At 36.3% G+C, this 22,309-nt stretch overlaps 1 protein-coding gene across 5 annotated transcripts in view; it reads left to right on the top strand.

Annotated features, from left to right (window-relative positions):
* Positions 1-266: 266 nt before the first annotated feature.
* Positions 267-22,309, top strand: part of zbbx (zinc finger, B-box domain containing) — a 148,974-nt gene continuing 126,931 nt past the window's right edge. For 3 of the 5 annotated variants that reach the window (XR_005634112.1, XR_005634113.1, XM_039756909.1), the window contains exons 1-7: positions 267-348; positions 1,480-1,588; positions 10,702-10,815; positions 11,431-11,527; positions 11,787-11,835; positions 12,001-12,113; positions 17,061-17,156. Coding sequence is in view for 3 of the 5 variants with exons in the window: in XM_039756909.1 (XP_039612843.1) it covers positions 1,533-1,588; positions 10,702-10,815; positions 11,431-11,527; positions 11,787-11,835; positions 12,001-12,113; positions 17,061-17,156 (525 nt within the window). In the remaining 2 variants the exon portion in view is untranslated. Of the gene's footprint in view, positions 349-659; positions 680-885; positions 903-1,479; positions 1,589-10,701; positions 10,816-11,430; positions 11,528-11,786; positions 11,836-12,000; positions 12,114-17,060; positions 17,157-22,309 lie in introns of those variants that run through there. The other 2 variants (XM_039756926.1, XM_039756917.1) reach the window with 2 other exon arrangements.

Below are 22,309 nucleotides of genomic sequence, written 5' to 3'. Positions count from 1 at the left end.
TCTGTTTTCACCTTCACTTAAATCTGATTTCGACTAACCAGGTGACGCCTGATGTCTCCCATTGTTTTTGTGTTAGTGTGTAGCCGGTACCTTAGCCTGTGCATTTGGGTTGCAGTAAAAGTTGTTCAATATATTCCACGCACATACAAACAAGGAGAAAAGATTTGTGAAAGAGCGCGCCAGTGCGCACGCACCGCCTAATGTTTGAAGTAGCAACTACTGGTGACGAGGTCTCGCGAGGTTTAATGGTTGCTACAGCAACCGTGGGAAGCGTTTACATCGCTGGGTACAGCAACCGAAAGAGAGAAGAAGAGACTATTTATCTTCGCTTTTAAGTCATATTTCACGGTACTGAACACAACATTGACTTTGTGTGCTTTTTAAAATAGCGATACATCAATATAAAATGAAAACGGTTTTGTCAAGTTTTTATCAGCCGTGTGCGATCCCGTTAATGCTGTTTACTTGTCGGGAGATCGCTAAAGTTATAGATCAAAGAACAGCTTACACGTTTTGATTTTTTTTTTATTTTTGATGGTCTGCAGCTCCTTTCACTGTTCTTTTCATACGAACCCCTTCTGAATAAATGGAACATGTGTGTGAGTGAAAGGTGGCGATGTTTCTTTAAATTGTTATTTGTAGTAACTATGGAAATAAAATCAGCCTTCAACAAAACAAGGTCAGGCTTCAGATTTACCACGGAAATCTAAACTAAAGTACGCAGATATCGCGAAACCCGCGCTTTTGTTATTTACTATACTTAACCCCGCAAGATCGTCACGAGCAAGCCATAATTATCATGTATTCAAAGTATACAATAACGTACAGTAGGTGTATGTATATGCACCAAGCTCCGTCGGCTAGTTGTTAATTGTCTTATAGAATAATAGAAACAATAGAAAGTAAGTAATGATTGTTAATTTTAAAAAGTACCGGTTCAGGGGAACATAATTTTGTAATGTTATTGGATTAATTTGTAATATAATGTATAAAATGTTAACATTATGTGTTTGTCTTTATGTGCTGATGGATAGTTTTGCTTTCGGAAGGCAGCTTATTATTGTGTGTCATGTGAACGGAACAATTAAAATTAAGATAGTTTAGTGTTAGTTTATTATATTTTTGAAAATACAGAATGACTGTAAATGAATATATTGTTGAATTATACTGTATATTAACATGCAGCCCTTGTCACGTGACGCCAAGAAATCAAATAACAGTAGTTAGTAATTATCAAGGTACAAATACAGTGATATAAAATATTATTGCAGAATTTCCACGTGTGTGGTTGATGATTCTCTTTTTTTTTTGCTGTTGTTACCACGATATCCTTCTGTACCCTTGAGGCACAAGAGGTTTGAAAAATACATGGATCAACAAATTAAATTTCTGTTTTTTAATATTTTTTAATATATATGTCATTGTAGATCTCTGCCTTGTGTTTTCCAAAAATGTAATTTTCGATTTATATCTTGACAGAATCTTATTGAATTGCATTTAAAGAAGTACCTTCTCCAGCAAGAGTCAGGAATATGAATGAGTTCGGGACTGCCATCGGTAAACCTAATTCAGTTAGACTGAAAAGCAGGTGAGTGTATGCACCTTGAGCAGTCCCTCATTAAATTAATCTCATTTGGTTAACCAATTTCATCTTTGCTTATAAAGGCGGGCTTTTAATTTAGATATTGGCTCAGTATCTAACTTCATATAGTTGTATAGCTCAGACAGCCATGTCCAAAATAGACCAAATATAATTATTTTACATTCAGACGTGACAGCTTACTATACATAGTGGCATAAGTATACAGATATATTTGAACATATTTTAAATGTGTTGCATATTTAAAAGCCATGTTTCATATATGTTCAAAATACGCCAGTGCCATTGTAATAGTTTTCATTTTGCTGTCTAATTAATAAATTTTAACTTCATATTTTTTTTTATCCCATTCACAACTATTATCACTCCTTTATATAAAAATATTTTGAAAGCCTTTTTATGGCAAATTCTTACATATTTAATTCTATGTAATTTGCAGCATACTAAACATAAACAGCCAGCTCAGCTGTTTGGTGCATGCCTTTATTTTCTTACCTTCTTATCTGGTTTTTTGAAGCTGGAGCCCATCTCAGCAGCATCGGGCCTCCAGTGAAAATCGGCCCTGGTCAGACTGCCAGTCCATCACCAGGCACTCTCATTAACAAATCTGTAACCAGGTATACAGAGCTGGTTTAGCATCATCATTGAAAATAACCTACTTTAGTCTTTAGGGTGTTGGAGGAAAATCTTTTTTAGCCAAGGGAAGTATATATAAAGGCAGTAGCTAGTCCTGGGTTCAAGTCTAGGAGTCTGGAACTGTGAGGCACCAGAGCTAACTATTACACCACCATGCTGCCTAACAGCTGCAGTTTAATATCACATTACCTTCTACTTATCGGAAATATATCAGCAAGAATGTAAATTATATATTTGAAAATGTTAATTCAAAATGTCTTGCAATTAATGTTAAAATTGGAACATTTTAAGCAGCTTTGAATATGCAATTTGAAGGCTGAAAAAGGTTTGTTTTTATATTACAGTATATATTTTTATCCTTTCAATACTGTTGATAGAGGTACTTGATAACTGAGACTCAAGTGTCCTGCTCAGATGCAGAGGTGTAGAATTTGTTACAAATGGAATTGCTGCTGCTCTGCTCCTACAACTCCCTCAGTGCACTACAGTTATCAATATCAAAATTTTGGAGTATTCAACATTAAAGCCAGCCATGACTCTCTGAATGGTATTTGGTTTTGTTAACTAATAAACATTGAAGACTGTCTAGCGTGGGCAGCACAGTGGCGCAGTGGGTAGTGCTGCTGCCTCGCAATTAGGAGACCTGGGTTCGCTTCCCAGGTCCTCCCTGCGTGGAGTTTGCATGTTCTCCCCGTGTTTGCTCCGGTTTCCTCCCACAGTCCAAAGACATGCAGGTTAGGTGCATTGGCGATCCTAAATTGTCCTTGGTGTGTGCACCCTGCCTGGGGCTTGTTTCCTGCCCTGTGTTAGCTGGGATTGGCTCCAGCAGACCCCCGTGACCCTTTAGTTAGGATATAGTGGTTTGGATAATGGATGGATGGATAGACTTTCTAGAGTACTTTGTAAGTTTAACATGTTTTGCTTACGCTTCTTTGGGTTCAACAACTTCACACTGAAGTTGCACTGATTTTAAAACTGAAGTTCACAGAGTCCTCTGTTTGCTGTTCTCTTTTTTTGGGTCCATTTCAGCTTTTCCCTTTCATATTCTCAATGGGCTGTCTAAAGGTTTTTCACCTGTCAACAGCATGGATGTTGGATGTTATGCTCATTTACTCTTTCCTACTACACTGAAATGGTTCACTGTCTGTAATTGCTTCGGCTAACTCTATTCATTTTTACACCAGAAGGTGCCTGATTTAACAGTGTCCTTAGTCATTTGACTGCTCTGCAGGATGTCTTTAGTGTTTTCCTTCAAAATGATGGCTGAGCTGTAGAGAATGCTGAAAGCTGGCATTATTTAACAACAGATATCTTGTCATTTGGTATCATATCTTGTCCTACAAAGAAGGAAATTAGGAGGTTTGTGTATTTGTGGGAAATTCTGCATAGTTTCTAAGGCTATGGTGTGTAATAAGTACCCTTTTTGATTTTTTACTATTGTTTTTTCATGGGTATACATTATTTTCCAAGCTTGACTTCTGTCAAAAGCAGCTGCAAGTGTCCCTATATTTACTTTTGTATGCTCTAATTTTTGGATACATTGGACCCATTTGTGATGTGAGCTACTGTGTTTTCAAAGAGTAATGTACATTATTTGCAAAGACATCCCGGGGTTATAGTCAGTGTGATAGACTTAGTGGTCCATGGCTGAATGCCACTTTTAAAAATAAGCAGCTTGATTAGGTTTTTGCTGCTCCTCCAAAAATATAATCTTAACTGTTAACTCCACAAGTCCATTTGTGTTGCTTTGAAATGCGATTTCATGTCTGTACACTAGGAATTTGACCACTGGATTTAATGTCATTTACAGAGTCCCCACACCACTGAGTGACAGTGAGGTTTTTTATATTCCAGAAATGATGCTTTGTTACTTATGATTGCCTATGATAGACTTAATTCTGAGGAAATACTGTATGTATCAGGAAGTAGCAACTGATGTCTTTTTTCCACTCTTGCTGATTTTAACTGCTTGTTAAAATCTTACATTTTTAAAATTTACTTTTGCTATATGTCACATATCTTCCAGAGTTGCTCATTCTTCACAACACATTTGGATGATAAGTGTTTAAAAATCAACCTATACGGCAGCTAGTTTAAACTTCACACTAATCACTAGGCATTCATTACCATGTTGGTCATCACTATTGCAGGTTGCTGCTTACTGTACAGGATATCTTCTTAGGGCTGAACACATGTGGAAGTGTAATTTTGGTCTGAAATTCACCTCAAATCTGGTGTCACGTTCTCTAACAATGAATTAAGTTACCTGCCACCCACTGGAATTAAAAGTCTGGGTTAATTATTACACTTTCAAAAAATATACACTGCATATTTACCTTTAGTATATACACCTATCTTGTACCAGATAGGATCTTATTCTTCCCTTAGAATAGCCTTAAAATCTGGAATGTATTCCAGAGAAGACTAGGGCATTTAAAGCTGTTTCATACTTTTTTCAAACTTTTGTTAAAACATTTCATATACAGTACATACAGTTAACAAGAATTCTTGTATTCTGGTGCCATCCATCTTGAAGCCAATAGAAAATCAATGGCAGTTTCCAGAGAAAGAATCACTGTAGTTGTTGAATATTCATTGGGAAACATCATACACACAATAATACAACAACAAGAAAGCAATGGAAAAATACACACCAGACAGGAAAGGAAGAAAACAACAGAAAGAGGGATCATAGGGAGTTTATACAAAACCTAAACATGTGAATGAATGAAAGGTCTAGGTCATTCATGGAACACTGGTAGTGACTATCGCCAAGGGAAAGCCGCATGTTGAACTGCCTATGAGTATCATGAATTTGTTACACTTTTAATTATTCCAAGACATAACACATTTTTAGATGCCTCAGTTTCAATGGTAAATACAGTACAGCTACAGTAGAGGGTAAACATAGCTTGATTCTTGAAAGTCATTTATGAAGGTAGTTACTGTTTTTATTTTTCTTATTTGATGAAGCAACATTTTATTTTTCCGTGGCCAACACCTTTTTGTGATTCAGTGTCCAACACACAACCTTGAGTTACTAAGGGTGTGCCCACCATAAGTCACTCTGAATCACATCATTGATGTGATGGTTTAAAAAACCAGTCTCTTGAATTCATTCATTATCCAAGTTCAGAGTGCAATTCTAACAGATTCTTTTTTTCCTCCTGGTTTCAACTTTGATTTTGTTTTTGACATCAAGTTTGCCTAGCCCCTTGATTCGATGATGGTGCTTTTGTTCTCATGATTATAATTGTCTGACTTCATTTTCTTCCTGGTCCTATAAACGTCTGTTGGTTCCCTGCCAGAACTAAGAGGTCAAGTATAGTCAATGAAGTATAACTTAAGGTTACAATATTTTAAGAAAAAGTTTTGCAGTAAAGGTTTCCCACACTTGGATACTGTGTTTTAAGCAGTGCCCACTTGATCTTATCCAATCCCTTGGCCTTGCCATTATGGTGTTTTTTTAATGATTGCAGTACCCATAGTCGCACAATTATAATACACTCCCAACCAGTGCTTCCAACACTGCATCTTTCAAGTACAAAATATCTGTTGAGTTTAAGAGTTCCCTAAAGCCTCGGTTCTCAAACTTTTTCGTGACTGTACCCCCAAAGATTTTGAAAATATGTCCGCTTCTACCCCTCGGGCATAAGTTCACGCATAAAAGTACACATTTTCATAATGCCGTGTGCTTACCTTTCTAATGCGATACTTGGGCTTTTTTTTGTGCCATCAAAGATTTGATGCGAGGATGGATGCTGGTGACAGCTAGTATAACCTCACCTTCAGGATGGAGCCGGTTTTGTTCTTTAGTTTTTATTGCAGTCAAAGCCGAGAAAGCACTTTCACATAAATATGTCGATGGAAAAGGCAACAATGCTGACAACGCTGCATTACTGAAGTCTTCGTATTCTTGACGCACACTGTGCCAGAAATGTCCCACGTTGCTGTCCATTCTTGCTTTCAAAGTTCTGTCCGCCGCAAGTTCAAATAATTTCTCTTTCAAGTCATCAGGAAGTTCTGCTGTCTAAACATTGTTTTCACAAAAATGATTCAAAATCCAGTTGTTCTGGGCACCATCCATTTCGATTTCAGGAAAATATCGGAGAATTTAGTTTTCTAGATTCTTCAAATGATCGATGATCAATGCTTTGATATTAGAAAAGCTTGAAAGCTCGATGTTTGAGTCTTCACAAAAACATGAAATTGTTGGGAAGATTGCAAGATGTCCGGCAAAAATTCTGTTTTTCCAATAGATGACTTTTTTATGAAAAGCTTGCATGTTGTCAAAGGAAGAGAATATGTTGCTGTTTTGTCCTTGAAGTTTCAAATTCAACTCATTGATTTTTGCAAATATGTCGGCAAGATATGCGACTTTGCATAACCACTGCTCGTCCTCAAAGTGCGTTACAAAAGCAGATTTCTGATCTTTAAGAAAGACGTAAATTTCGTGGCGGAGCTCAAATAAACTGTTCAAAACTTTTCCACGAGACAGCCACCTGACTTCGGTATGCAAAAACAAAGTTTCGTGTTCCGAACCCATGTCCTGGCAAACCAGTTGAAAGAGCTGAGAGTTCAGAGCATGTGACTTGATAAAGTTTACAACTTTGACCACAGTGTTCAGTGTCTCATTGAACTCCACACTTAAGTGTTTCGAGGCAAGTGATTGTCAATGAATAATGCAGTGATTCCATTGTACTGATGGATTTTTCCCTTTCACCAACGCTTTCAAGCCTCCTCGGTGGCCCGTCATGTTAGCTGCACCATCTGTGCACACAGAAACACACCACATCCATTCAAGTCCATGAGCGGCGAGACACTCTGAAAGAATTCTGAAAATCTCTTGTACTGTTGTTTTTCCTGGCAAAGCTTTGCAAGCTAACACTTCTTCTGAAAGTCCCTTCACCTGATCAACATACCGAACAAAAATCATCAACCGAGCTTCGTTTGATACGTCTGTCGACTCATCCAATTGTAATGCAAATTGTTTTCTGAGTTTGATCTGCTCACAGACTTGCTGGATTACATCGTCAGCTATTTCTCGAATTCTCCTTGATACAGTATCATCCGAATGTGGGATAGTTTTCACCGTACCGACTGCTTTCTTGTCCATCATTATTTCTCCAATTTTTAGTGCTGCAGGAAGTACCAACTCATCAACAATAGTTGAGGTTTCCTTGTTTTCGCTACCAAAAGACATACAGTGGAACCTCAGTTCACGACCATAATTCGTTCCAAAACTCTGGTCGAACTGAAGCAATTTCCCCCCATAGGATTGTATGTAAATACAATTAATCCGTACCAGACCGTACGAACTGTATGTAAATATATTTTTTTTAAAGATTTAGCACAAATATACTGTAGTTAATTACACCATAGAATACATAGTGTAATAGTAAACTAATGTAAAAACATTGAATAACACTGACACAAAACACCCAGGCTCCCTGCTCAGCTGCACGAGCAGTCTCTCTCTCTCAGCAGCACGCACCCTCCCCCTCTCTCTCAGCAGCACGCGCTCGCTGGCGCTCTCTCTCTCTCTCTCAGAACAGAGAGGAACATTTGAACAAATCCGAACTTTAATTTAAAAACAGGAGTTCATGCTAATAGCCTTACAGCCCGATCGCTGTACTGTACAGTAAACACTTTTTTTAATATGAGTTTTAAGCACAGGGAAAAAAAGGAACATTTGAAAAAAAAAAAAAGTAACATTGCAACAATTCACGCTACAAACTTAAAAATTAACTTTTGAAAAATCCGTAATACAAAAACTATAAAACACCAAGAAAACTAACCTTGCATGAGTCGAGTTCTGGCATGAAGTGAGGAGGAACTGGGTGGAGAGGAGGTTACAGTTTTGAGGGAGAGTCCGGCTCCACGATGGAGGGATGTTTTCCTTCAGGTATTTTCTCTTTCTTGATTTCTTGGGTTTCTTTTGCAGGCAGGCACGCACGGGCAGGCAGGCAGGCACGCACGCGCGGGCAGGCAGGCACGTCTGACCGAGAACAATGCAACATTTGCGGAAATCATCGGCGCACACAAACCAAAAGGGAAACTGGCTTGTTCGTATACCGAGTGTGTGGTCGTGAACCGAAGCAAAAGTTTGGCGAACTTTTTGGTTGTGAACCGAGTTGTACGTGTACCGAGACGTTCGTGAACCGAGCTTCCACTGTACTTCATATGAGGCACGCAAAGCTTTCTCGGACATATGCAGATATCTGTGAAACATTGCGATGCCTTTCGTCATACTCTCATGTTGCCTCTTGAAATATTCCAGCAGTTTATCTTTCAATTCCGCATGTTTGGTTTGCAGGTGTCTCTTCAGAAGCGACGGTTTCATGCTGTGATTGGACATTTTCGTTGCATATGACACAGAGTGAAAGTGGAGGGTCCGCACCATTGCTGACAAAACGTAGCCCAAATATTCTGCAGAATATTGTCGTATTTTTCTGCAGACGAATCTTCTGGTGGCTTCTTATCTTGCTGCTGTCGCAGCCATTTTTGAGAAAATCCTTGGCCTTTTGTATCAGAAGACGACCCAACACCTTCCGAATCACTCACTTTCGCGAACGCATCGCTACCACTTCCCTTACGTTTCACTAAAAAACGGTCTATTTTTGGGGTTTTCCGCCAACAATGTGAACACAAGCGTTATAACCACCTTCAACTCCTTTCTTGCACTGAAGAGGTTGTCCTCTCTTAAAAGCTAGCACCCCACTGGGGACGTGACTCACGCGTTGCCCCCAACCTATTGCTTGTAGGCCTAGCAACAGCAGAAATCTTTTATTTTTGGAACTTTAATCCCCTTGACACGCCTCACCACTTTCCGGAGCAAATCTACTCCATGCTATAGTATAGCTGCACTCTCGCATGTGTTTTGTTGATGAGTCACGCAGCGAACTGGCGACCTTCTTCAAACTCTTTGGTTGTTTTAAGTTTAAAAATTTAACTAAAGCATTGAAACCGATTGAAACAATCATTACATTTTCTTCTTTTTTTCCTTCTTTTGAGTATGAAATCAAAACAGAAGGAAAATTAAAAAAAAAAATCCACAAAATTATATGTTGCTGCGTACCCCTGCATAACCCTTCCCGTACCCCTAGGGGTACGCGTACCACTGGTTGAGAACCGTTACCCTAAGGTGCTCCTTCCAAAACTCAACAATATCCTCAAGAAGAGGTCAATATTTTCTCACTGACTTCAGTAACAGCTCAGGAAATGTCTCAACTACATTTCCTGAGTCATCAGACTGTTGACCAGATCTTCTTGAGGCTGTCCAACATTCATTCTCTGTGTTTTTACTAAACTCTGGCTTTGAATTAGCCTCTACCAACTTCTTGCTAGGCAGGTATCTCTCGGCCAAATCTGGAGACACTACTGCTAACACTGCATGAAAGGTGTCTTTCATTAACTTACAAATAAAAACACATGCAAGTTGTCAAATCAGAAAAACATAATTAAAAACAAAAGGAGGACCAGGCACTAAAGATTTTAACAAGAACGTTTTTGCCAGGCAAAATCTCTTGGTATAAATACAATATACAACACCATATATAATACATGACAACATCACATTATTATATATGGTAATAGCAAAAAGCACAAATATATAAAATATTCTGTAGAATTGCACTCCTGCCCAGGAATATATCAAATAAGTCTTTATAAAATAAACATTATTTAGTTTGGATGGAGGAGTTAGAAAATCAGAAAAAGACAGAGATTAATCTGGGTTTAACCATTGTGACCGCAGTAATAGAGAAGCTCTTTATGCGTCTAGTAGTTCTTATGTTTAGTGGCTGGTAACATTTCCTTGATGGTAATAACTGGATCATGTCTGCCACAAGACATAAAAAATTCTTATTAGCTAAATGATAGAAAAATGTAGTGTAATGGAATTGCAAAACGTTTAATTAAGATTAATATCAGAACATTGCAAAAATACTATGGCAAATTTCAATAAATCACTAGTAGAATTAGCAGCCTTACATAAAATTTATTCAAATGGATTATTATAACAATTATTTTTAATTTCAGCATTTCTTTTTTGTGTCTTGCATTTTTTTAATCTAACTGTAATCTTTATCAGTTTTGATTCTGTATACAGTAAAATGTGTACATCTGTCTAGTTTCCTTTAACTTGATTTTTCCATTTGGGAGATAGTGTCCATTTTGCAAAAGAAAAAAGGTCAACCTACCCTACACGAAATCTTTATTCATTATAGGGGAAAGTTAAACATGCACCAATGTTTATTTTAAATGCAGGATATCCAATATTTAGCAGTATAAACTATGTTCTATGAGAAGTTTTTTTGTTAAGAAAACAATTTAGGCATTCCAGCAGCAATTGCTTGTTTCAGTGTTTCTCTCAGTATAAAGAAGTACAACTGCATAATAGATACATAATAGATTAAGACACTAATAATGTACTTGCTCAAGTGTCATTAATCATTCCTTCACAGAAATCTTAGGGAGTTAAGATTGGAAACAGTTCAACTAGAAATGGAAAATCAAGACATGGAGAAGAGGCTTCAACAGCTGAAATTCAATATGAGTCGAGAAAAACAGGAGAGAGAGTAAGTTTTCTATTAAAAAACACAACAGTGATTTATAAAATTCATTGTGTATATTTTTATGTGGAATTTTATTTAAGTTTTCTGTGCATCCAAGCCAATTCATTTTAAAGCTATGTTTTGTAACATAATTCTTGATTGGGCTGCTTCCTTTTTGTTTAATTGTTTTCTTCTAGTTTGTATCAGTTTCCTCCTGGGCCTTGGTTTAAGTATTAACCATTTGGGTACTTTTATTCTACCCTGTATCAGTTCTAATTAGGATGTAGAAGGTCAAATTCTGTCTTTATCACATTTCAGTAGAGCATCTCAAGACTAGGTTTGGCAGTCAACCTGTTTTTAGATTGGGGAGAAAGCTGAAATCTAAAGAGTGAGCCGTTATGTATGAGTGGATATGTAAACTACAAATGAAATAAACCACAGCCTAGGACTGGACCTGCGGCCGATACATGGTGATTCTTCACTGCTTCTCTATTCACTGGTGTGGCAATTTGGTTACGATCTACAATTGCACATACATTTTTGTTTCAAAATCACTGATAAATATGTTATTATTTTATCTCCACTTCAGAGGAGTTATGATTACATACATGCAGTAAAATCCTTTCTTGTTTTAAACAGAAAACTGGGTGGATATTACTGGAAATCTGGACAAACTGGTACCTTTAACACTCCTCCTGAAGGAATGCTACAGAATAAAGGCAGTTCTTTTCAAAAGGTTAGGAAAAGTAATTTTGTCTTACTACATGGGAAAGTTGCTATATAAATAAAATGTATATTTTATTTATAACTAATAAAACTAATTATGTTCATTAGTTTTATGCAAGTCTAGAAACTGGGCTTTTAATTGTGTCTGACATCCTTCATTTTCTTTTTCCAAAAACCACCACTAGACAGCAGTAATATCTCTTAAACTAATAGTTAAATGTAATTATGTATCCTGGCTGGTAATAAATATTAAGTTTTCTTTTATATAGTTATCTGCTGGCAAAGTGAAGATAAAACTGCTGAAAGACCATCCTGAAGGTTAGACATGGATTTTTGTCAATTCTTTATTTAAACCTCATTGTATAACTCTTAATTGATGGGGGCAGGGTATTAATTTGAGTCTCTAAATAAAACTTTAGATTATATGTTGTTTATATTTTTTGTAAACATTTTACATATTATATTATAATACTTTTTCTTCAGAGTTGCCAAGACCATCTGTAGACCATGTTATTGAAACAGGTTTAAACAAGAAAGAAAGACCAAAATTAAAAGGAAATATATGTGGACAATGTGAAATTAAAAAAGCTGGACTGGTAAGTAAACAGTTTGCATTTTTTTATATATTGTACTATATCAGAAGTAATGTTACTTATATTCTGAGTGTGTCACTTATGCTGTACTTAATGTAGCTTTATATACAGTGTTACTGGGTCTAATACATTTATAGTTTAGTATATCGAAATGCCAAAGGCTAACAAACAAACACATCTGGCCTGTTGGTATCCATTACTACTTAGCCAGTATTACACCTCTTGTTTTTGAATATACAGTATCTATTGGAACACTCGGCTGCCAGGATTCCATTGATCTAGCAGCTCTGTCTTCTATTAGTCACAACTAATATTGTGCCATTTATCCCTGACTATAACATTTAAAAATCCTGGCAGCTAAGACTGTCAAGAAAGTGTCTCCAGGGCCCTGACAACAAATACAGATGCTGCTGTTTTCTAGCTCACTAGCAGCACACATTTTCTCTTGGTGTGTTTTGGGGACCACTCTACAATCTGTAAGTCAGATCCTTACACATAAAGATATAGATACAGGCTTATATAAACTTTTACCTGTAGCTTTATATATGGTATATCTACAATCAATCACATATATAAATGTAGATATTGAAGATCCATATTTTCAGGATGTGTATATGGACCGTATATACATCTATTGGCCAGCTTATTAAGTACATTAGCTGGTTAATACAAATATGCTGCTCTTCCAAAAGGCTATTCAAGATGACTGCAGTATGGCAAAAATAGCTGTCTGAATATCAGAAGAACCTACTTATCAAGAAATGAAAAGCGACAAAGTAAGAGTACTTATACAACAGTCCCAATGCATCTAGTTAGTATACACAATGGCATTTTTACTTTCTCGTATCCATAGTATAGAGAAAGTATAGGAATCGTGAAAAAATTCAATCTTGAGATTTTGATGAATCTTGACGTTTTAGACCTCCCTTACCATTTTTGAAATTACATTTTTGTCTATGTGTCAACACAATAACTCGAAATGCTTTGACCTTTGTTAATGAGATTTTGTACACCTGCTTTATATCAAAAATAAGGAATCCTATCAACTTTTGGGCCATTTTTGGCGATTTTTCAATTAAACAATGGTTATAATTACAGATAGATGATTTACATTTTGTATAGATATTTATAATGATAAAAAAAGCAAAAAGATATAAAATTTAAGAAAAATTACTCAACCAGAAGTAGTATTTTATTTAAAGAACTATCTGAAGTTTTTGTATCATTGAAATGTAAATGTGTACATGATATTAAAAACTGTATTCAATGTAACGCATATTCTTTCAATAAATATTATTCATTTTATTTTAATTTATACATCATCAGTTTAACAATAACATGTAAACATTGAACATGCCATGAAAATATAAAGCTGTAATAGGAACAATAAGCTGCTACATCCCTATCGTGTTCCTAGTAATACATTTAATTTTATGATTTTTTTTTTAATTTCCGTAATATCATTATCATAATTAAATGTAGCTAAATGCTGTTTTACCTATAGAAATTTATTGCAACATATATTATATAATACTAAAACTTTTTCTATGTTTTTAGGTGACTATAACTGTTGTTACTTGGCACGTAATCTCTGTAATGCATATGTAATCATGAAAAAATTCCATCACCGTTTTCAACCTCCCTAAGTGTGAAAATATCATTTAAATATCGAGTTTGATTATAAATAAAGATAAATGATTGTGTATTGATGTTATCAATTAGTTATAATGAGAAACAAAGAGATTTGATGTTTGAGAAATATTGCCCAACTGGAAGTATTTCTGATGACCTTTTCCTCTATATAGTAAAAGAGAAAGTTGAGGGTAGCACACTCCCAAATCTCCTGAACATAATGAAACAAATAGAAATATTACAAAACATTGCAACAAAAGTAGATTAGGATATTTCTGTAAACATTTCTAAGAACATGTACAAAATATTGATAACACAAAACTTATCAGTCAGTAAAGATAACTTTGTATATCAAGCATAACAAAAAGGAAATACATTATACATCTGAATGGACACAGACACAGGAGTGTAAGAATCCAAATGTTTTTTTTTTGGTTCTTTATTTTGCCTTATATTATTTCTTGTATTAGGAATTTGTTAGTTTTTGCATACCCCTTGGTGTCAGAGCGCAGGGTCAGCATCCCTGGAGCAATTGAAATTTAAGGGCCTTGCTCAAGGGCCCAGCAGAGTAGGATCTCTTTTGGCAGTGACGGGGATTCGATCCGGCAACATTCGGGATACCAGCACAAATCCTTAGCTTCAGAGTCACCACTCCGCCCCAAGGTACTGAGTATATGAAATATAGCTCTTTATAGCAATGCTGTGACTGTTCACTGCTGCTGCCTTATCACATGGTACAGATTCTCAAAGTTATAGAGAATGGTGTGATAAACAAAAATCACCCCCTGCATGGCATTTGTGGGGGGTATGAACTACATTTCATAAGATGGGTCAATAGAGAATGGCCAGATTTATTTACGCTAACAGGAAGGTCACAAATACTCAGATAACAGCTTTTTACCACAGTTTTGTTAAAAAATGGGTCTCTCACAACATATTGGACCTTTAAGTGGATAAGCTACAGCAGCAGCAGACCTTGCTGGGTTATTTTCTGATCTGTTAAGAAGGGAAAGTTAAGGTTACAGCCTCAGCAAAATGTTTATATTATATTTATATATTATATTATCACCTGGTCTGACAGATCTTGATTCTTGCTGTGACATTCAGATGGTAGGGTCAGAATTTGGTGTAAACAGGAATCCATGAACCTCGCCTTGTCATAGCAGCACAGCCTTATAAATGTGTTAGCAGTAACATGATGCGCAGAATGTTTCCTTGGCACACATTATGCCTTTTATTGGCAGTTGGCACACATTATGCCTTTTATTGGCAGCTGAGCATAACTTCATTGTAACATTGTACCTCACATGGCCAACTTTTTTTGGCCACATTCGACCCTTTTTTATATGGTTAACTCCACGAAGATAATCTGCCATGTCCCATAATTATTGACAGTGACTGTTTACTCCATTGACCAGCACAGCCATCTGATCTGAATGAAACAGACCACATTGACGATGTGATTGAACAGGAGATGGCTGAAACGTGAAGAAAACACGATGTTTAGGAAGTCAGCATGGACTGAAATGCCTAAGGAATGCTTTCTGCACTTTACTTAATCCAAAGAATTCAGGTAGTTCTGGAAGCAAAGGGTGGGCCTAATCAGTAATAGATAGGTACCTAATACAGTGGCCATTGGTGGCCCACAAGACCATAGACCTGAGCTGAAATTCCAGCAAGGTGATTTTATGTGTTTTTGTGGACTTTCTCTGGTTACTCCTGTTTATTCCATATCTCAAAAGCTGATGTTTAATAATTGATTGTTTGAGATTGAGTGAATGTGAATATGTGTGGCTATGGTGTGATGATGTACTGGTTGTAATATCCATTAATGTTTTTTTGTTACTTTCAGCTTTTTCAACTGTGGTATTGTGCAGCTATATACAACTCTGCAATTAAAAAAGATAATTCAGAAAAATAATTAATAATGTGTGTTATTTTATAGATAGATGCTTGTACATCTACAGTAGTTTACAACATACATAGCTGGCTCAATTTAAGATCTAGGTCAAAATATGAAATCAATCAATGGATGTGTTGTATTGTTTGCATCCCATTTTTCACGGTTAATGTGTCATTTATTAATTATATGAGCACCTGAGCATTTACAGTGGTTATATTTCAAACAATATGAAAACTTGTGAATCTAGTCATGTTTTTGATTATCAGTTGACTTAAAGTGGACTTGTTCTCTTAACACTTATATGTTTGAGATTTCACAAGTATTCAGGTGTTGATATTTTCTTCTGTAAAGCTATATCAAACCTGTGTCATCATTCTGCCATAAAACAAATGCATGGAAACATATTTTTTTATAGAAGAAATGAAAAACAGCTGGCTTTCATATCTGGATTTTCATTCATAACATTTCCGTTTTTATAAAATGATCAAAGTGAGAGAGAGACAGTGGAGAGATAAAAAATACTATATATTTTTTTATTTTTTTTTACTTTTTTAATATTTAAACATTGTTTTCTGAAATCCATCAATTAATATTTTGTTAGCTTCCCTATGCCTAAAACCTACTATAGCCATTACTCCATCCATGTTCAAAACCGTCTAATCCATTAATTAAGGTTGCAGGATGATGAAGCTTTTCTTAGCAGCATTGGGCACAAGTTGGGGATTAAGCAAGACAACACTTCCGCTCATTGCTAACCACACTAAGGCACAAACCCACATTCATTCTTACTGGCCAGTTTATAGTCACCAATTAACCTAAGAAATACACTTTTGGAATGGGAAAAAAAAAATCAAAGAACCTTGATGAACATCTGAACTTCACTTTGGGCTGGAATGCAAACTTGAGTCTGCTGGAGCCTTGAGACCAAGCTACAAACTACCATATGACCTTGCCACCCAAGATTAATTTTGTAGCAGCTAATACAAAACAAAATATCTTTTACCCGTTTAGGTCCTATTTATGGCTAATTTGTTATCATACTGCATTATTAACCATTGCAACATCTTAGAGATAAATCCTCATTTAGTTCTTCATTTTCATGCAGTACACTTTTGTGCTTCATTATATGCCTTTTATGGTCACTGAGAGAATACTATGAGGGATTTCATATTTAAACCATGCAATTATGGTTACGTTTTTATCCATTTTAATGTAATGAAAGCTATGAATGTCATTATAAATGAGTATTGAATAATGTGGTATTTCCTGCAAAACAGCTGATTTTAAGATGCAATAATTTGTGATAACATTATAAAACATATTATTAAACCTAAATATTAAAAATTAGTAAACAGTAAGGATGTTTTTGAACTTTTAGTTTCTGTATCACACTTTATAGTATTCCTCTGTTTTAGAGGTGCATGGAATGTGGAGAAGACTATTGTGTCAGCTGCTTTGCCAAGTTTCACCAGAAGGGGGCAATGAAACTCCATAGAATGATTCCAATTCAGGTATGTACCTATCCTGAGACAGAACAATGATGCTGTGAAATGTCACAGTGAAACCTATGGCTGGAGGTTTAGTGTGCTTAACATTTAAATATTTCAGATAAAACGCAGCATATCTGGGCTGTTGAGTAAAGAGAAGCATGATAATGTTACAGAATTTTCTAGAATCATAAGAATGTTGTTGTATAAATAATGAACAGAAGAATAACTTGCAAGAACATGGTAACAGCATTAAACAGCAAAAGAAACTATCGTTATCCAGTGTTGTTACCTTGCTTAAATTTTCTTTGAAAATTAGGTTTTGAAACTTAAAAACTGTATTGGGGCATTTTTATATAAATGATTATTTCATATTTCTATGTAGTTTCAAAGAAGTGGCTTGAATATTTTTTAAATGAGTTTTAATGTTAATAGTTTATGGAAAAAATATTAAAACATTTTTTTCTTGTTTTGTACAAATAAATTTGTACAATTCCCACTCTTGATCTGTTTTTTTTTAATTCCTTGTTCTTTTGCTGTCTTTAAAATAAGCCTACTATAATTTTTAGTTAGTGGTAGACTCTAATAATGCCTCTTTTATTTTTTTTATTCCTTTTGCCTTTTGTTGTACCTATGTTATTCGATCACAGGCATTTTGCAGTCCTCCTTTAAGGCTTAGTCCACACTGACACATTTTAAAACATCTTTTTTTTTATTTGATTTGACCTTCCATTCACCCTAAAATGGCATTTTTGAAAACTAAAAATTATTCTTTTTGAAAATCCCCTCCAAAATGTATAAATTTGAAAGCATTGGGCCTCACATAGCAGTGTGGATATAGAAAACAGAACTTTTAGAAAATACTATTTATTATTGTCATGTGATTGATTGCTGACTTTTGCTGAGTTTTGTCGTAATAATCTCCTTTGTGACCTTATATTTACTGTGTGACTAGTCCTTTCTGACTTCTCCGCATCAGCCTTTAATACTCAAAATATTTAACTGTATTTATTTTGGCAGAACTACGAGTATATAATTTCAAGGCTTTGGCAATCTTTTTCTTTTGTCAACTTTTAAAAACATATACTTGTTCATTTTTCAAGACAGAGAAGTCCAAATTGTTTTTTTTTTTTCCTCATTCTTTCAGCATTTTTGGTTTGTTTTGTAAGCAAGTATCACTCTTGGCTGACAAACTGCACATACCCAGTGGGAAAGACTTAAGCAGTTTCAGCCTTTCAGCATGGACAACCAACATTTAGGAAACACACTGAAAACCCTAGTGTGGATGGGCAGCTTTTAAAATGAAAACAGCATTTTCAGATTTATCTTTGCTATTATGAACTAAACCTTAGTCAGAAGATACTTTTGCATAAATGATTTCACTGCTCAGTTAATCCAAGTGCAACTTTGAAAAGTGAAACAACTACAAAGTGAAGAGTCACTTATTTACGTCATGTACAAATTGATGGACTAACTATTGGCAGACAAAATGGAAGGCAAACAAATTTTTCCAACCCTGGACAACTGCTGTGTTTGCAGCCTTATGATAAGGTGGGGCATTGCTTTCTGTTTAGCTAAAGTACTTTTAACTCTCTCCTGGGATTCACTGGTCACCATCACTGGACTGCAGTACAAATGCATACTTAACTGCTAAGTGCTTTGAAAGCTCTCAGATATATGGATTCTGCCTGCCATCCAGCTATCTTTACGTTGGATGCACGCCTTTACATAGGAGTTCATCTGACAGAAAGAGTTAATTTTCTGAGATAGGGTGACAATGTATGGAAATCTAAAAGTACCTCTTCAGTGGGATGCTTTTGGATTTTCTTGAACCCGATTCTATAGAAATGCTTCTAAGCCGCTGCTAAATTCCTTTTATAATAAATTATTATTTTAAATGGTATTAAGTCATGTTTAACATCCTTTCAGTATTCCAACCTCATCACTGTGAGTTATTAATAAAAATCATCATGATTTAATGAGCAGTAAAAATAAAGTAAATAAAATCACAGCTTTTGTTTTAGGAGTCACCTAAGATTTGGTATATAGGTACTTGTCATGATAGGCCAGGTTTTTGACACATAATTTTGGATTTGTATCCCTTTAGGGTTGGAATGAATGTCATGAAATACTACAGTATGATGTTTCAACAGAGAAACAACACCAGGCAGGATGCGATGAGAATGTAATCATTAGCAATCCTGCATTTTAAACAGAGAGTCTGAGTTCAATTCCTTCCTATTACTTTATTTTTTTCATTAATCACACACTCAGATGGGACAAAATTGTTTTTGCAAGTAGAAGAAAACAGTTTTACTTCTCACCATTACACCACCATCACAACTGAGCCCAGCACTTCTTTTTTCTTTCATATCTGAAGCCCTAATCAGCAAACCAGTAGTTGTGATCCCACATCTAAGTCAAATCTCATACCAAGTAGGGATGTTAAGACCACAGTCAGCCCAGGAAACACAGGTATATATATATATATATATATATATATATATATATATATATATATATATATATATATATATATATATATATACTCTTATAATGTATATAGATATTCATTACATAATGAAAGCTCTAGCTTTGTTTAAAATAATTCTTATTTAAATTAATTCAGGCAGATCTGTACATGCTACTTTATTACCTGCACCAACAACATAGGGAAAATTGTGTTCAATATCTTTATTCTGTTTCAGACTAAATGCACAGGTTTTCAGTGTTTCATCATGTTGTTGGGATTACAGATCAAGCAAAAATGTTGTGTGTCTAATTGCATTTTTTATGACTAGTTTCATAATTTGGAGAAAGGTTAATGCACAACATTTAAAAAAGGTTGGATAGAGCATTCTGAAATGCGCCAATAACAGGACAGAATTACGCTACATGGCCAAAAGTATCTGGACACCTCTCCAAATCACTGAGATGTTTCATTGTTTACAGGTGCATAAAATCAAGAACATACCTAGACAATATCCATTGACAAACATTGGCAGTAGAATGGGTCACACTGTAGAGCTCAGTGACTTTAAATGCGGCACTGTCATAGGATGCCACATTTGATCCAAGTCAGTATGTGAAATTTCTTACAACAAAGTTCCAAAATGCCACTGGAAGCAACAGCAGCACAAAAACTAAGCATTAAGAGCTTTATGAAATGGGTTTCTGTGGCAGAGTAGCTGAACACAAGGCTAAAATCTATGCACAATACAGAGCGTTGACTGGAGTGGATTAAAACATGCCGCCATCGGAGTTTTTACCATTGCAAATGTGTACTCTAGCATGATGAATCAAGCTTCACTATCTTGCAGTCTGATGAATGAATCTGGGTTTGGTAGACGCCAGAACAATGCTGCCTTCTCGATTGCACAGTACCTACTATAAAGTTTCGTGGACAGGGGATAATTTTCTGGGGAAGTTTTTGGTTCATGTGAAAGGTATTACCTATGCTCTAACTTTTTTGCTGGCCTAGGCAAAAGGGAAAATGTTGCACCTACATACAGGATCTTGAAGGCAATTACTCTACACATAATTACAGATTGTAGAGCAGTGGGGTGTGATAATCCACTGTGGAAGCTGGCCCGGACACAGACAGGCGAACACCGCTGGTTTGCACCCAAACACACGTTTATTATACATATGTAATATTTACAATGTCCAACAGCACACAACCCAGTACTCCCGTACCAATCACCCTTCAAGTCTAATGCCTTTCACTCTTCTTGACCGCCTCCACTCCTCTCCTCCAGGCTTTGTCCTCTTCCACCTGGCTCCAGCTATCAAGTGGAGGGAGGCGGCCCCTTTTACCTTCACCCGGACGTGCTCCAGTTGCATCCCAATGAACTTTTGCCGGCACTCCAGCACCTCCGGGTGTGGTGGAAGTGCTGAAGACCTGGGCTCTCCAGGCATCTGGGGGCCTCTATAGGGTTGAGCTTCCATGCTCCTTTTCCGTGGTTCCCATAGCCACCAGGGTGGTCGCCCCCTCGTTGTCCGGAGGAGGCATAATCCCTCCTTCGGTCCTTCTGGGTGTCCTGGCTGGGTACCACCCCAGCCGTTTGCCACACCACTTTAAAGTTTTGTGTTGGTCATACATGAATGACATTTCAAAGATCGTGACTGGAGGGGATGCCCCTTAATGAGTTTGACATGCAGACACTCAGTCGTTTCCTTGAGTAGGGAATGGGGGTGATTGTTTAAAGGCCCCTTGACATCACTGGCACCTCTGCGCACTCACAGAACTTTCTAATGGTAGATCTACTGCTGGTTACAGTAATGAATGCCACCCTCCAGAAAATTCCTTGCCCTTGGCAACTGGCTAGTTTGCCTATATTGTATAGGATGGTCCAGATCTAATTATGCAATTTTCATTACGCTATAACTTATTAAGTTTATTACATAGAAACTCATCCTAAAAAATCCCAGACAATTGAGAAGTATGCAAACTGACGACATGAAGAATCATCTTTGCTCCGAACTGGAATCGTCCCCACATAAATCAAAGTCATCCAGACAATCTGGATCTGCATAATTAGATCTGGACCACCCTATATAGTTGACATTGGCTACATAATATAGTCGTGGTCAAAAGTTTTGAGAATGACATAAGTATTGGTTTTCACAAAGTTTGCTGCTTCAGTTTTTTTAGATCTTATTGTCAGATGTTTCTATGGTATACTGAAGTATAATTACAAGCATTTCATAAGTTTCAAAGGCTTTTATTGACAATTACATTACGTTTATGCAAAGACTCAATATTTGCAATGTTGGCCCTTCTTTTTCAAGACCTCTGCAATTCGCCCTGGCAATGCTGTCAATCAACTTCTGGGCCAAATTCTGATTGATGGCAGCCCATTCTTACATAATCAATGCTTGGAGTTTGTTAGAATTTGTAGGTTTTTATTTGTCCACCCGCCTCTTGAGGATTGACCACAAGTTCTCAATGGGATTAATGTCTGGGGAGTTTCATGGTCATGGACCCAAAATTTCAATGTTTTGTTTCCGAGCCACTTAGTTATCACTTTTGCCTTATGGCACGGTGCTCCATCATGCTGGAAAAGGAAAAGGCATTGTTCGTCACCAAACTGTTCTTTGGTGGTTGAGAGAAGTTGCTCTCGTGGAGGATTTTTTGGTGCCACTCTTTATTCATGGCTGTGTTTTTAGGCAAAACT

The sequence above is a fragment of the Polypterus senegalus genome, chromosome 1, assembly GCF_016835505.1.
Source record: "Polypterus senegalus isolate Bchr_013 chromosome 1, ASM1683550v1, whole genome shotgun sequence".
In the NCBI taxonomy this organism is placed as follows: domain Eukaryota; kingdom Metazoa; phylum Chordata; class Cladistia; order Polypteriformes; family Polypteridae; genus Polypterus; species Polypterus senegalus.
The sequence above is the reverse complement of the archived record's forward strand: the minus strand, read 5'-3'. Positions and strand labels throughout refer to the sequence as shown.